The 17536-nt window shown below is 43.4% G+C and overlaps 1 protein-coding gene across 3 annotated transcripts in view; it reads left to right on the top strand.

Annotated features, from left to right (window-relative positions):
- Nucleotides 1-17536, top strand: part of LOC137654537 (transmembrane protein 181) — a 198601-nt gene that overhangs the window by 14229 nt on the left and 166836 nt on the right. For all 3 annotated transcript variants that reach the window (XM_068388251.1, XM_068388252.1, XM_068388253.1), the window contains exon 2: nucleotides 2692-2795. In XM_068388251.1, coding sequence (XP_068244352.1) covers nucleotides 2692-2795 — 104 coding nt within the window. The remainder of the gene's footprint in view (nucleotides 1-2691; nucleotides 2796-17536) is intronic.

The following is a 17536-nucleotide window of genomic DNA, read 5'->3' as shown; positions in this document are numbered from 1 at the left end:
ACCAGGCTAAGTGGGCCACCTTTACCAAATGGTGCGCCACTAGGAACATCAGGCCCCTGAAGGCCTCCATCCCACTAGCGGACTTCCTAGTTTACCTCAGGGACGTGGTCAACATGTTCATTCCAGCCATCAAGGGAGTCCACGCTGCTCTGGGCCAATTTTTTCTCCTGAAAGGCATAGACCTGGATAACTCCAGACATATCTCAATGCTCATTAAGAGCTTTGAGCAATCATGCCCTTCCCCCCCAAGCTGTGAAGGTGCCATAATGGGACGTAGCAAGGGTCCTGAAAATGTTATCCGAACCTCCGTTCAAGCCCCTGAAAGACATCGTGGACAAGGATCTCACTCTCAGACAGTTTTCTTGCTGGCGTTAGCATCAGCTAAACGGGTAGGCGAGATTCATGGTCGGTCCTACGAAGTGGCTCACTCGAAAGGTTGGCGAGAAGTCACGTTCAAGTTTGTCCCTTCCTTCGTAGCTAAGACCCAGAATCCTGCCGTATGAGACCCCAGGTTTGAGGGTTTCTCAATTCCGGCAATCCCCCGGTCGGACAACATGAAGGATTTGCGCCTATGCCCTGTCAGGGCAGTGAGGAAATACTTGGAAAGGACAGCAAGATTCCGGCCCGGGATCAAAAGTCTTTTTGTGTTTCCACAGGCCTCGTGAAGAAGCCAGTCTCGAAGAATACCATCTCCTTCTGGTTGCGGCAGGTCATCATCAGGGCCTACAGTAAGGCGGGAATCCCCCTGCCGGGGAAACCCAAGCCCCATGACATTAGGGGCCTGAGTACTACATTGGCCTTCGAGAAAAATATGGCAGTGAGCCATATCCTAAGGGCAGGCACCTGGGCCAACCAGTCTACCTTCACAGCTCACTATTTGAAGGACTATTCAAGAAGATCCCTGGACGGGTTCTCGATAGGTACCGTCGTTTCCGCGCTCCAAACGGTTTAAAGGCATAGCCTCAGTGATAACCGCGGGTAACAAGCACAAGAGACACAGGTTTGTTCCTTAAACCCCCTTGTACCTTCTTTCCCTTTTTCCGCTTCAAGTGGGCTCTGTGAGGGCCCTGAGCCAGAGACGAGTACCTCAACAAGAGGAAGACATGTCCCCTAGGATTTCTTGCACAGGTGAGTTTCTTAGACACTAAGATGGGTTTTTGTGTAGTTTCCTTTCAATCGTTTTCTATGGGGTCAACACGACCTAGCCCACTTTCTAGGTCTCTGGATATTCCTCAGCACGGTCTCAAGAACTTTTTAGGGCCACGCCCGCCTCCTAAAGTATAAGTCTCCTAAGAAAGTAGTTCGAGGTAAGTACTTCGTGTTGGAACAAATCACAAATTTTAAGTAATTTGTATTTTTCCTAACAGTACTTACCTCGAACTACTTTCGGGTAATGGCCCACCCTGCCTTCCCCGAGTGTCCCCTGGTAATCTTAGAGACCTTTGCAACCAAGAACTTACTGGAGGTCGAGACTTGAGCAAGCATGCTCTCTGAACCGGGGTTAGCCTCAGGGCGCGTATCACTCCTCCTGAGGTTACCCCTCATAGAAAATGGGTTTAGGGTAAACTACACAAAACTCTGGTCGGATGGGAGGAGATCCCAGATACTCCTAAGAAAGTAGTTCGAGGTAAGTACTGTTAGGAAAAATACAAATTACTTAAAATTTTTGATTTTTCCCAACCATACAAACCTGAAGCTCTTTACACATACAGTACTGGTACGCTATCACCTACCCCCAAAAGTCCTGCATGCAGTTGCAAAGTGGCTTGTTTGGCTACTGCATGTGTGGGTGTGGTGGTTAGTCCGGTCCTACTAACCATTAACTGACGATGGGTAGTCTTTTGGCTGGTTTTAGCTGTCGGCAAAATATATCTCCTAAGTAAAGATCTTCAGGTTTGTATGGTTAGAAAAAATCAAAATTATTTCCAAATTTTTCATATGTATTGCTATTGCTAGGATTTCAGTAATAATAGCCAACCCTTGTTTAGTCTAAAGTGGGTGTGTGATAGTAACTGGAGATTTTATATGGTGTGGTAAACTGGATGCCTAAATGTCAGTCTTTGGAAGTAGCAGAAACTGAGGAGTTTGTTTAAAGACTTGGTGAAGTTTCCTTGTGGAATGTAAATACTACAGAAAGTTCATTTAAGATATTAAAAGGGGTCTGAAGACATAAAATGTTCCTACAAATGTTATATTTTTTATATAGACTATGTTGTATGACAGTGGATGCAAGTCTAAATTTTCAAAAATGAATCTGCTATTGGGTTGATGTAGCCCACTTATGGATGTAATATATAGTACATGTACATTATATCAAAATTTCCATAAGTGAAAATGAGATTACTTTTTACACTTATTCAAAAGTACTGTACTTGTATATTATGAAAGGTATACTGTACTGTACTTTACTATCTTTATTGAATCTGAATGTAGTTTACAAATGGTAACCTCTACTGTACTTTACAAGCTTTACTGAATTTGAACATGAGTATGAGTCTCATTTTATTATATTTAACTAATCACTTAGTTGAGTAGTTTTTATTTGTTATGGATTTTGTAATACTGTACAGTGTACAGTAATTGTAAATAATAGTACAAGGTATCTGTATTTCAAGCAATTCCAGTTACTGAACTGTATATTGTAGAAATTTGTTATTGATCTGATTGACCCTTGTTTATCATTTTTAACAGGTCTGTACAGATGCGACTGTACACAATGCACAAAAGGGAGTTTGTCATGGTCTTCATAGTTTTCTTTGCAATGCTTGGCTTGGCACTGTTTATTGGACTTGCAGGTAAGATTTCACCAACAGGTTTGTTAGTCCTCGCCTTAGATTTTTTAATTTTGTATCTTTTATAGATTTGGTTTTTCATAAGCTAGTACCAAGTTACAGTAATATCAGTATATCTAATTGTATTTTACAAATACTTCACATTTTATAGGTGTTTTCCCCATTTTGCAGATAGCACACAAGTGAGTTTTCTTTATTATTCATGTGTTTTTATTGACATTGATGTTATTGATTTTATTCATAAATTATAGTTCCTTTGAATCTTTATGAAGTTAAGTTTGATGTTGTGAGCCAAACCGTGGCACTAGGCGCTATTACCTTCTCTCATAGATTGTGATACTGTGTAGGATGTTATGCCTGCGCAACCTTCCCTTGCTGATGCACATTACAAGGTACTAAGAATATGGCATTATTATTCTATTATTATTTATTTTTCAATATTAAACTTAGCCGGTGATCATATAGCTGTCAGCTCTGCTGCCCGACAGAAAAACCTAAGGACAAAATACGCCAGCGATCGCTATACAGGTGGGGGTGTTCATCAACAGCGCCATCTGTCGAGCAGGTACTCAAGTACTCCATGTCAACACAGAACCAATTTTCTCTCTGTCGTGCCACTGGCAAGACCTACTAAAATACGCTGTTACTAACTGGATTTGTTTTCACAACTATTTGGTGAAGTACACTATTCTAGTTTTGAGCTTTCGCTATGCAGGGGTTTTATCTTCATCTCAAAACTTGAACTCGTTTTGGATAGATTTAATTATGGTGACTAAGAGAGTATGGACTCTCTTTCACTTTTAAATGGCCGACCCTTCCCTTAGACGGAAGTGTGTTTAGGTTTTTAGTAATTTTGCTTAACACGTTATAGATCTATATATTTTATATCTCTCCGCCTTTATTAGGCCTCTTCGATTAACTTTCCATTTATTATAAACATATAAAAAGAAATTTTTATGTTTTGTTTATTTGCGACCTTTCCTGATAGTAGGCGGTCCTAACTTGGAACCGAAGTTAATCAACGTTGAGCCCGTTATATCGTATTTAGCCTTTAAAGAATTTAAAACTTTTAAAATTTAATGTTTTATGAAAGAATTTCTTTGATAGTCTTCGTACTGTTTTCAAAGATGAACTAACGTTTAGTTTTTTTTAGACTACGCAGATGTTGACGTTCAGGACGTTCAACATGTGCTCTATCGTTACGATAGAGAGAGAGTGTATCACGGTTTCACTTTGCAGTAAGAGTAAATCGATTCTGACGTTTCGTTCATTCTTTCTTAACTTAAATGGTTTAAATTCTAAATTAAAGGAACTTTTTATTTGGAAAACCTTTCAGTTTTTTCCTTTAGCCATATAACATGTTTTTTTGACGATACATAATTGGGCTCTTCTCTCAGGTGCGAAATCAAGAGAGAAAGAGAGAGAGAGATAGAGACGGAGGGAGAGAGAGGAGAAAAAACGTTCCGTTCAAGCGGGTAACGTTGTTCTCGTGTCACTCTCCTCCCTAGTCGCTGTACGGGGAAGAAGGTAAAACGTTTCTAGGGTTTTATTCTTGTCCCCAGGCTATGTGCGGTGAGAGATTGTAAACGTAGTTTAATTGAACTAGTGTTTAGTCTCTTTCCCAGCCACTGAATTCTTTATCTTTATGTTTTCTGTTTTTGCTAGTATTAATGAGCTGCATTATACGACTGTTTTCGCAATTACTACCTTTTAATGAAGGGTAGAATTGCGTGTTTCAGGTAGAAATCAGTAAAAGTTTCGATTTCAGTGTAATAAGTGCAAAACAGAAAATCGAAGTGATAAAATGATATGCGCAAAGTGTTACAGTGTTGCGTCCGAGGGTTCGTCTGTTCGTGCCTGTCGTTCACCTAGTCCGGGACCTCTTGCAAGCTCCCAAGCCCAGGGGAGAAGTAATGTCGAACGACTTATGGGTTCGTCAGGCCTTGATCAACGAACAGACGTTTTCCCTCCGTGGTTTCGGGCGTATCCACCCACACAAAGACGAGAGAGCCCATTTACTTCTCGTCTGCGGAAGAGGTTTCTCGTAAGAAACCTTGGACCAAGGTCTCGCAGCTTATTAAGTGCAAGTCGGTCCCATCCGCGCAAGTCCAACGGCCCAGGTGTAGCCACTGGGTCAGTTCGGACTCGCTGCAGTCTTCCGACGACTGCTCACCTCCTAAGAGAGGCAAAGCGGTACCGCAACAGGCAGTAACACCGTCTGTTGCCGCACCTGCTACTGTAGACCCTAAGTGGTCTTTGCTACAGTCTATGCAGACACAGTTAGCATCTTTTATGCAGGAGTATCGTGCGGAGTAGGTTGACGCTGCACCCGTTAGCCTACAACCAACCACGGTTGTGCGTACAGTAGCCACTGACGCTACCTGCTCCCGCACTCCGCTTGTGAGAGTTCCACCTCCCATGCGCAGTGTACCCTGCCAGCCGCACGTTGACGTTCACAGACGCACGCTACCCTCCGTTGACGTTCGCGAGTTGCCACAACAACAGGAGGGTGGAGTTAAGTTGCTTTGTTTTGACACTGTGCGTCAACCTCCGCAACCCACTGTGGTTACCGCTACTCTCCCGCAGCAGACTAGTCAGTCAGGAGTAGCGGCTTTGCTTCCCCACACAGCTATGGTTGTTGCCAGCTCACAGACTGTCAAGCAGTTACATGACATTGCCTTCTGGTCTGCTACTAATGCACCAGTGCTGTATGTCCTCACGCACCTGTTGTGGTTGACAGTTCAGTTTTTGGCAGTTCACAGACTGTCAGGCAGTTACAGAACGTTGCCTTCTGGTCTGCTGCTAATGCACCAGTGAGACCCTCACTGAGATACCTAGCTTTTCTCGGACAAGGTTCCTGTAGATGAGAAAGTGCTGTTCTCCCTCCTACTGATATTCCTTTGAGGACTCTGTCATTTGGAGAGGAGCCTTAAGCTGCTTAGCCTCCTATGGACTTTAATTAAATCATGATGATTTTTTAAGGATCTTCGTCCGGATCTTGTAACTGCTGCTCCTCGTTCGCCTCACGTCAGAACTTACACTAGGCCTAGCTACTTCGAAGCCGTTGTTGTTAAGCTAGTGCTCTCTCGCTCTCCTAGAGAGCGTTACGTTGGCTAGGCGACTGGTTTTGCACCAGGAGGAGTTTTAGGGATACAGCCTTTGATTTCCCTTCTTTTAAACTGGCTTATAGAGCGAGAGTCTGATAGTACACGAGAGAAGTTCTCGGCTTGGGAGTTCATGCCTCTGCCCAGGTAGACTTCTCAATTCTGGTAGACTCGCCCTGGCGCCTAGCCAGGAGACGCTCCAGTTGTTTACAGGTCAACTTCTCAACTTTTGTCGAGCCTTTGAAGTTTTGCTGTACTATTATGTACACATAACAAGGCTTCCAGGGATGGTAAATGGTTCCGCCTCAGTCGCTAACCCCGTCTGTTGCCACTCCTGCTCCCATAGACCCTAAATGGGCTTTGCTGCAAGACATGCAGTCCAAGCTTGTGTCCTTGATAGAGGACTTAAATACGGAGAAGAACCTTCTGGCCAACAACCTTCCTACCGGTTGGTTGTGCGCCATGTTGACGCTGAGGGATCCTACTCGCGTCTGCCAGTTGAGGTGGTTCCTCCACCGATGCGACCCAGTGTGGGTTGCCAGTCGCACGTTGACGTTAAGCGACGCTCGGAGGTGGTTGTTGACGTTCAGTGTGTCACTAGGAAGACGTTCAACAACCAGCAGAGGTGACTTGTTGTGACGCAGTGCGTCAACCTCAGCAACCCGGTAGGGTGTTGACTGCACAACCCAGACAGTCTAGACAGTTTCGGGTTGACGCTGTACTTCCTCGCGCAACCATGGTTGTTGACAGTTCACAGACTGTGCAGTAGTGCCATGATATTGCGTCCGGCTCCGTCACGCATCCACCAGTGCGACCGGATTCAGCGAGTCAGACGTTGCCCACTCCGTTGCCGTTTCCTCATCAGTTTCAGATGAGGAACCCTCTGATGAGGACGTTGCTGAACAAGACGATCAACCCCCAGCCCTGCTATCCATCCAGAAGATGCTGAAGAAGGAACGCTGCCCAGTCAGGCTGTGGATGAGTCTGGTAGGGACACTGTCATCCGTGGATCAATTTGTGTCACTAGGAAGACTACACCTCCGTCCTCTTCTATACCATCTAGCTTTTCACTGGAAAAAGGACAAGACGCTAGAAGCGGTCTCGATCCCGGTTTCCGGAAAGATAAAGTCTGGTCTGATTTGGTGAAAGGACTATATCAACCTTAGAGAGGGTCTTCCCCTGACTGTTCAGACTCCCAACCACGTTCTCTTCTCGGACGCATCGGACGTAGGCTGGGGTGCGACATTAGACGGTAGGGAATGCTCGGGATTATGGAACTCGAGTCAAAGGACAATGCATTTCAACTGCAAGAAGCTACTGGCAGTACGTCTGACCTGGAAAAGCTTCAGGTCTCTCCTTCAAGGCAAAGTGGTGGAGGTGAACTCGGACAACACCACGGCTTTGGCGTACATCTCCAAGCAAGGAGGGACCTACTCTCTGACATGGTACGAGATCGCAAGGGACCTCCTCACCTGGTCAAAAGGTCTAGACATTTCACTAGTAACGAGGTTCATCCAAGGCAACTTGAATGTCATGGCAGATTGTCTCAGTCGGAAGGGACAAATAATTCCAACAGAATGGACCCTCCACAAGGATGTATGCAAGAGACTTTGGGCCACCTGGGGCCAGCCAACCATAGATCTCTTCGCAACCTCGATGACCAAGAGGCTCCCAATATTTTGCTCACCAATCCCGGACCCAGCAGCAGTTCATATAGATGCCTTTCTACTTGATTGGTCACATCTAGATCTATATGCATTCCCTCCGTTCAAGATTGTCAACAAGGTACTGCAGAAGTTCGCCTCTCACGAAGGGACAAGGTTGACGCTAGTTGCTTCCCTCTGGCCCGCGAGAGAATGGCTCACCGAGGTACTTCGATGGCTAGTAGACGTTCCCAGAACACTTCCCCTAAGGGTGGACCTTCTACGTCAGCCACGCGTAAAGAAGGTACACCAAGGCCTCCACGCTCTTCGTCTGACTGCCTTCAGACTATCGAAAGACTCTTGAGAGCTAGAGGCTTTTCGAATGAGGCAACCAGAGCGATTGCTAGAGCAAGGAGAACATCCACCCTCAGAGTCTACCAATCGAAGTGGGAAATCTTCCGAAACTGGTGCAAGTCAGTATCCGTATCCTCGACCAGTACCTCTGTAACTCAAATAGCTGACTTTCTCTTATATCTGAGGAAAGAACGATCTCTTTCAGCTCCCACTATCAAGGGTTACAGAAGCATGTTGACATCAGTCTTCCGTCACAGAGGCTTAGATCTTTCCAACAATAAAGATCTACAGGACCTCCTTAAGTCTTTTGAGACCACGAAGGAGCGTCGTTTGGTTACACCTGGTTGGAATTTAGACGTGGTACTAAGATTCCTTATGTCAGACAGGTTCGAACCGCTACAATCAGCCTCCCTGAAAGATCTCACCTTTAAGACTCGATATGCTTAGCCACAGCTAAAAGAGTCAGTGAGATTCATGCCTTCTGCAAGAACATCGGATTCTCATCCGAAACGGCTACATGTTCTACAACTTGGTTTTCTAGCCAAACACGAGCTGCCTTCTCGGCCTTGACCAATATCGTTCGATATTCCAAACTTATCGTATGGTTGGAAATGAACTAGAAAGAGTCTTATGTCCTGTAAGAGCTCTTAAGTTCTATTTAAAAACCTTTACGAGGCCCGTCTGAAGCTTTATGGTGTTCAGTTAAGAATCCATCTTTGCCTATGTCAAAGAATGCTTTATCCTATTTTATCAGACTGTTAATACGAGAAGCTCATTCCCATCTGAATGAGGAAGACCAAGCTTTGCTGAAGGTAAGGACACACGAAGTTAGACCTGTCACAACTTCTGTGACCTTTAAACAAAATAGATCTCTGCAAAGTATATTCGACGCAACCTATTGGAAAAGCAAATCAGTGTTCGCGTCTTTTTATCTTAAGAATGTCCAGTCTCTTTACGAGAACTGCTACACTCTGGGACCATTCGTAGCAACGAGTGCAGTAGTGGGTGAGGGCTCAACCACTACAATTCCCTAATTCCATAACCTTTTTTAATCTTTCTCTTGAAATGTTTTATTATTGTTTTTGGGTTGTCCGGAAGGCTAAGAAGCCTTTCGCATCCTACTTGATTTGGCGGGTGGTCAAAGTCATTTCTTGAGAAGCGCCTAGATTAGAGGTTTTGATGAGGTCCTTTAGTATGGGTTGCAACCCTTCATACTTCAGCTCCTAGGAGTCGCTCAGCATCCTATGAGGATCGCGAGGCTCAGTAAGGAAGACGTACTTAAAAAGGCAGAGTAATTGTTCAAGTCGACTTCCTTACCAGGTACTTATTAATTTTATGTTTGTTATTTATAATAACTGCTAAAATGAAATACAAAATACTTAGCTCTTAATGTTAACATATTATGCTGGTCTCTACCCACCCCCCTGGGTGTGAATCAGCTATATGATCACCGGCTAAGTTTAATATTGAAAAATGTTATTTTCATTAGTAAAATAAATTTTTGAATATACTTACCCGGTGATCATAAATTAAAGGACCCTCCCTTCCTCCCCAATAGAGACCCAGTGGGCAGAGGAGAAAATTGGTTCTGTGTTGACATGGAGTACTTGAGTACCTGCTCGACAGATGGCGCTGTTGATGTACACCCCCACCTGTATAGCGATCGCTGGCGTATTTTGTCCTTAGGTTTTTCTGTCGGGCAGCAGAGCTGACAGCTATATGATCACCGGGTAAGTATATTCAAAAATTTATTTTACTAATGAAAATAACATATTATTGTTACTGTTCCTACACATAAAACAAATTTATAGCTAGATTTTGGTAGTTACTGGCACTTGGGGTTTAAGCCCTGCTCCCCACCCAGTATGCTGAGTAGCCACTTTGTTTCCAGCCACCAGAGAATATAGATGTAATGCTGGTGGCGTGAAGTGGCTGTTTTAATTTTTTTTTTCTAGTTTATAGTTAGTAATTTCCTTTGTTTAAGGAAATTTAAGGAAGACAAAAGGTTTTGTAGTTTTCAGGATAACTGTAGCTCACTGACAGTTTCTGTGTAACTTGCTGATATACACTTTTTGTTCCTGTTGCTGTTTATTTTCTTGCTAATGTGTAGCAGTTATAACGATGGCATCTTAACTTAGGAATGAAATGTTGTTGCACATTGTCAATAGAAGGAGAACTTCAAGTTGCTCATCCACCTCTTCTTCACCCTCATCTCTTAGCCCTTACAGCAGATCTACACATTCACTGGACTTGGAGCACACTGCCGGTCAGAGGAAAAAAATGATGCTGTCCTTTTTTCCCTTTTTCGATGATTAGGCCTTTTAGACTGTTTCTCTTCCGTTTCCTAATTCTTCACCGAGGACAAAGAAATAAAAAGGAAATTACGCGCTACTACGTACCACCTCTTCTGTTGATGATCCCCATCTCACCAGTTTGCAATTGCATGCTCTTACAGGAGCACCATCTCACCTGTTCGCGTGCCTATAAGAGCACTTTTATGTGCTCGCTCACTCCTACGTTAGCACCATCTCACCTGTTCATGATCGTACGCATTCGTGAGAGCTCCATCTCGCCTGTTTGTGATTGCGCCATCTCACTTGTTTGCGATTGCACACTCCTATGGGAATGTTATCTATCCTGTTCTCAAGTGTGCTCTCCTACTTGAGTGCCACTACGAATGTTCACACGGAGTGCCATGTCATCGGCTTGTGATCACATGCTCTTTAAGCAGCATTGAAATAATGGATGGTTTGTGTCTAAGAAAGTTAAATGGTTTGTGGGTATGGAGTAAATATTTTTTTTTTTATTATATACTGTAATGTTATGAAACACTTAATCTATATATCCCTTTGTGCCCCCCCCCCCCCCTTCCCAAATGCTTTAATCCGTTATTATTTTTTTAACGGGTATTGACAGCAGCCCCCTACACGTAGTAGGGAGAGAAGATTAAGGTATTCTCTAGAGAATTTAAACTAAGCACTGAACCTGTATATTCTGCTAAATACATAGGAAAGATGAATGTTGATCATTGCCTGTTACGAGTGTGTAGTGGTCTGTGATGCTGCTCTGTATTCATATTATCTTGCCTTTTAACTAGAAGTATGCTACTGTGTTGTTAGTCTGAATAACACAAAAATGAGTGGTTTTTATTTGTGATAAGTAGTAAACAGTTCGTGGAAGGGATGTAAACAAATGCATTTTTGGGCTCAAGCCATGTCGTCCTGATGGAAGGTTCCTAAGAGTAGCTTCTTAGGGATATTTGACTACAGTGATATTCCCAGAGAATTTACCTTTAGGTCTCCAGAATTGTAAATTTCTCTCAAGGATATCGCATAATATCAGGGGACTTATTCTTGACACACCACATAGCAATCTGCACCCCGAATAGCGTTTATGCTTCGAGGGGGAAAATGGCAGAATTAGAAGGGGAGCCGTATCAAGGTTACCCTAGTTCCCATACTACTATTGAGTATCACAACAGCGCCATATCCAAGATGGCGGACATTCCTAATTCTGTAGCGATTTCCCACGGTGGTGTTCCCTGTTGATCTGACATTTTTGATCGATTTTCAAGGATTATTATGCAATCTTCAGCTTCTTTCGCCTCTGGAAAGTTGAGTATTGATTCTTTACAATGTGTGTAATTTAGCTCCTGTCTCACAGTGAAATTAGAGTAATTTATTGTGATTAGGAGCTAGGCCTGTTACCGGAGGCGCCATGGGCGCTGTCGTTCATTAGGCATGTGTTATTTAGTTAGTAGAACAACATTCCCAGTTAAAATGTCATGTACTAAAACATGTAGATGTAAGTAGTATAGCGTTGAGAAGTTATCTGGAATGATATACTGTAGATGTTTATTTTGTTTCGTTTCAAATAAATAATTTTCTTGTTTTTATGAAGACAGCATTTCATTCCAGTTCCTTTTACTATGGTGTCCCCTTCTCAGCCATTTTTTTTTTCTTAGTAGAAGTTGTTTTTTTTTAATCTTTCTAATAATTTATTTATCATAATTTTTTCCCTCCCACACTGTACCCTGTTGTCAGATTTAAAAAAAAATTATAATATTCCCTGCACCTAATGTTCTGACATTTTTACTTGAGCTTGAAACCATCTTACCTAAAGTAGATAGAGCTACTGTATATACAAATTCTACTAACTTCTCAGAAATGAATCAACGGTCATCTTACGTGTTACTGTAATCCAGCTAGCCCAAGGAAAGGGAATTTGAGAAGGAAGTAAGATTCTAGCTGGGTCCCCTTGCCCAGTATAAATCAAGGGGTGGTGCCCAGTGCTCCATTCTCTTGACCTGTTACCTAGATTTTTGGGTATTCCACCGTTGTATATTTTTTGTGTAGTGAACGTTGGGTTGTTGTCGGCATTCGGACACTAAGCAGTTTGGGTGCTACCTCTGGCCACAGTCCGCAAACCACTACAGCATCACCTCACTTGTTCTGGATTATGCTCATCTATGGAAGCACCACCTTACCTGATCATGATTTAATAGTACCCCATAACTTGCTCGAGAGAGTGCTCTCATTCATTGAACTTGTATCATTTACATGCTTGTGCGTGCATGTCTTTTCATACTCATTTATCATGCATGTGTCTATTGCACACGCATTGCATACTTGCATCTATTGCACACACGCATGCTCACCTGTTGGCATGTAATCTTTTGATGGTGAGTACTACTCCACACCTCTGCTCTTTAAGTGTCCTCTACATCTGGCACTCGATATTTAGATTGAGAATGCTCTACTTTTTGCATGTGCCCTCCTAGAAAGCTACACCCATTTAATGATGGGTCACATTTGCCTTCTTGAAGGAAAAAACTTGATAATTCTTCATTCGCCAGAAAATTTTGCATGTTATCTAAACAGGTCCGGTCAATATAGCTAATTGTTTCTGATGATTTTGGACTAAGTGAGGGCAGCACATACCAAGATCATACCCAATGCTAAGTGGTTCATTTCTTGATGGGGAAAAGAGACCCTCACTAACCTAAGTGAGTTGTATACAGAGTACATTTTGAGAGGTTGCTCAATGTACTGGAAATGGTTATTTGCCTAAGAATACGTTTGGTTACAAGCTTCATGTATTCACTATGCTTCTTTGACGCTACGTGGTCAAACATTTCTTGTATCTACTTCAGTGAATTTCAGGTCTCTGAAATTTTGTCATTTGCTTCGTCCTTGCTCTTCCATTACACGATATGACGGAAGAAAAACCTAGGACCATTCTCATTGCATAAAAAGGCTATGAGATCTTTCTGGTTCAAGCATAAGGTTTCCTTCTGCCCTGCCCTTTTGTGCTTTGTCTTTAGGGGAGCATTGCACTTGTGTTCGCTCCCTATGAGACAAGTTGTTTTGTGCTTGGTCTCCATGATAGGCATTTATTGGCATTTTCCCATAGGCATGGGATTGGCCATGTGCCACGATTGCAGAACTTATAACTGGTTATCTTGATCAGGAACTTTACAATCGTTTACCATGATTGGAAACTCTATGATCATCTTCCTCGAGTGGGAATTCTGCAATCGTGTACTGCGATTGGGAACTCTAAAATTGCCTACAGTGATCCATAACTACAGTCATTTACCACAATCTAGAACTCTAAACTTGTGTACAGTAATCGGGGACCGTACTATTGCTTGCTAAGGGCGGTAATCATGCGACTGCATTCCAAGGTCGAGAACCTTATGATTATGTACAGCAATCAGGAAACTTGTATTCATCAATTTTGTGCTACCAGGGAACTTGTTCTGCTGGTCCCATTACCTTTTCCTTCATAGCACTGCTATCATAGAAGAGGAGGAGGAAGGAGTTACTGAAGCAAAGGATAACCAATGTGTCATAGTTGCTCAAGATGTATGCCATTCCCTGTGCATGGTTTTATGGGAGGAGCATCAGTGTACCAAAAAACCCACCTCCTTGGAAGGATTTTCGGTACGGAGTATGTTTGAGACCAAGCATGAACGCTGCTGATCAGGACATTAGCAGAAACCCTGTTCCCTTTTTCCCTTTCCTGCCGTGGGTACAAGCTCTGAGATGTCACATCATGTGTGTGTAATTGTTGGTAAGAATCCTTTCCAACTAAGGTCTCTTGTGTAGTTTCTCAAGGAAGAAAGTGCTAGAAAACGACAGTTCTGACTTTCTTTGAATAATGCAATTCCTTACACTACAACAATTGATAGTGTCTTACATCCTGGTTGTCTCCTGTAACATCTCTTGTACCTACCCCTTCATCGCTTGCTAAGTCTGTAGAGGACCTGGCTGCCACCCTAAGGAAGAAAAAGAAGAGGTCACCGAGTCACAAACAACTGGTCAGCATTCCTTTGCGATATCTTCTTGTTCCTCTTCATGGTTTTGTGGGAGGATCAACACTGTACCAAAACTCTCTCTACGTAGACGAAGATACGTTGAAGTACAAGACCTTAAGGCTCATGCCCAGGCCTCCTGTGCCAAATCTCTCCCTAGATGTGACAAGGCTATCTGTGTCCCTCTCCTGCCCAGGGACATTCTTAGTGACCCCCCTTCACCATGCTCAATTGCCTTGATGAGTTTTCCAGTGGGGTTGTGAGTTTCTTTTGAGGTGGTGGATTTTTCCGACCTGTCTGCTCAGTCTTACGAGATAAAGGTTCCTTCCTCATATGTTTGCATGAATAAGGTTGCTCCTCATTCCCATTTTTCCACCATACAATTTTCCTCCAGCAAGACTGCAACAACCTCTGTGAGACTGTGTCTTTGAGATGAAGGTCCAAGAACATGATCATCTGGGCGGCCATGCTCTGTACAATCACAATCACTTCTGATTCTGTCTCTACTTGAACGATCATCCCCACGAACACTATCGCCGGCATGACCTAAAACTGATATAAGTTAACAATCTCCAAAGTATGTATGATCACATACACTATTATGGCCAGCTGCATGCTCACAATATGTAACTAAATCTTGAACATCTTTATGCACACGAACAGTTCAAAGCACATGAGATTATCCATGTGCAAGAGAGCTAGCACAAACATGATCATTGTCAACTCACGTGCATGAGATGCAATAAGTTTACAAGCATTGCTACTTACTCAATCGCATGCACATGCACAAGATTATCCACGCACAACATACCTGGCACAAACACAATCATCTCCCACTTGCACGATTAACTTCACACATTAATGATTCATGGGGTACGTTCCAGAATAACTCCAGTATCCAGACCAGCCGAGTGACGAAAACACCTCTGACCTATCTCCCCCCGCATAAGTATTGGAAGGATAGTACGAGCTGGGAACACATCTTCCCTGGAGAACGACCCTAGGCCTGTACGTTCTCACTTCGTATGCAAGTTGAGAGGTTATATACCAGAAATGCTTTCTTCCCCGAGAATAAGTTTTGGTACCAAGTTCAGGTGTTCACTACACTGAATCAACGATATGAGATCGGACACTAAACATTCTTCAGTGACTTTTTAAGTTACATAACTTTAGGTAGCCGCTTTGTCCTGGCTCTTTTATTACATGATAGGATGAAAGAAGAAAAAGTACCATTGCTTGTACAGGCTATGAAGTCTTACCATCATGAGCATCTAGTTTCTTTTTGCCCTGCTCTGTGTGTGTCATCTCCAAGGGGACATACCAGTTGTGTTCGCTCCCTGCAAGACAAATTGTCTCGAGATTGTTCTTCACGTTCGGTGTTCCCCATGTGATTTAGCTGCACGCCGCGTTCGTGAAACTTACAATCGGTAGCGTGCCGTGATCCGAAAACTTACGATTGGTAGCTGAGGTCAGAAACCTTACTTATCCGTACAGTAGTGGTAAAAACCTTACGATTGGTAGTGATGACCTGAAATTTTACAATTGTTTGCCGCATTCGGAAACTTGAGAATTGCTAGTGGAACACTTATGTTAGCTAGCCATAATCGTAACTCTGAAAACTGTTAGTCGCAATCAGAACCTTACGATAGGTATTAACAATCAGACCCTGTGATAAAATCCATAGGGTTGGGAAATATGCAATTTACTGCCGTGAATGGGAATCATATAATTCTTAACCCTGATTGTTACCTTGAGTCACTGGGGAACTAGTTTACCTATTCCTTCCCAGTGCTCCTACCACATTGAAGAGGAGGAGGATAAGGTCACTGAAGCACAGGACGACCGATCTAGCATTGAAACTACATGATTCATCTGCATGGTTTTGTGGGAGTAATAGTACTGTACCATACATAGCCCTGGGAATTTTTTTGGTACCAGGTATAGGAGCTCATGCTCCTGTTGCCAGCGCTAGTTCTTTTATGAGACCTAGCACTACAGGTCGGGACGTAGGTAGCCACCGTTGTCCCTTTCCTGCATCAGGTCATTCCTGAAACGATTTGTTGACTCTACCACGTTCATTATTTTAGCAGTTGTAATGCCAACAACATAGATCTGATTAAGTTTCAGACAAGGGGTGCGTTTTTTTTTCAGATTCTCAGTCATCTGCAATGGAAACAACTTCCGGAATTAGCTGAGCAGTTTCCTGTTTGGCCTTTGGTTGGGTATAGTCATATTTGACTCGTATTTCAATGTTCCCAAACAGGCAGAAGGCAAGAACCTTTCTGACATTTCAGCCAAAAGGCCTTGGAATCCCAGCAGACATGAGGAAGAGGAACTCACTTGAAGTCGGTGGAGAAGTTGACAGAGAACCAGTAACAGATCTTCCCATTCAAAAAGCAGATGGCAAGTACTGTGCAGTCTGTTATCCAGTAGACGGGAAGTACTATGCGGTCGGCTATCAGAATGAAGACTCCTTGCACTCACTGAAGCTGGAAGATCTGTACATCTAAATACCTATCCTTCAGTCCGTCAGAATTTCTTAATTTTCTAGGCTTTAGTTTCATTGTTCCGTAACTGGAATAAAAACCTACGCTATTTATAGAGGTATTACTTTTGGTAAAGCTGAAAGGACGATCCATTAAAATTTAGCGAGGGTTAACTATCCATCCCGCTAGTTAGTAGGTGGGGGGTAGGTGGTCTAGCTTGCTACTCCTCTCACTCACACACTTGTGACTGTGCTTCACTTTGCTTTTGCCTCGGATGGAGAATGGTTGTTGCTGATTTTCCTCTTCGTATTTTTGGACTACCATTAATATTTTTGTCTTTCTCTATTCACTTTGTGTGTGTCTGTGCTTACCTGCAGCCATGCGTACTTGGCTTGGTCCTAAGGGCCCCACCTGCGGTACCTTTATGTCAGTAGAGGACACTGATCGTCACCACCTTTGCCCGGTCTGTAGGGGGCAACGATTTTGTGAATCTAACAAGTGTAATAAATGCCGGGAGTGGTCTGCCTCCTAGTGGGAAAGGTTCGGGCACCGGCGTAATAAGAAGTCCAAACGGGATTCTTCTCCTTTGAAGGTTACTTCGAAGCAGAAGAAACCCAGGGCTTGTTCTTCTGCTTCTCAACCTTCCTTCAAAGCTCCTGCTCAAATGGTCCCCTCCGGGGGACCGTCGAGCAGTAGCTTAGGCCATTTAACTCTTGGACAACCTCGGTCCTCGAGAGACAGTGTCGCTTCCCATAGTGAAGCAGCCCCTCCTCTCCCCCTGGGGGGATCCTTGTCTTTGTCTCTTCTTCTACAGGTTTGCCCGGCCTTCCTTCCAAGGAAG

This window comes from Palaemon carinicauda, chromosome 15 (assembly GCF_036898095.1).
Source record: "Palaemon carinicauda isolate YSFRI2023 chromosome 15, ASM3689809v2, whole genome shotgun sequence".
Classification (NCBI taxonomy): Eukaryota; Metazoa; Arthropoda; class Malacostraca; order Decapoda; family Palaemonidae; genus Palaemon; species Palaemon carinicauda.
The sequence above is the reverse complement of the archived record's forward strand: the minus strand, read 5'-3'. Positions and strand labels throughout refer to the sequence as shown.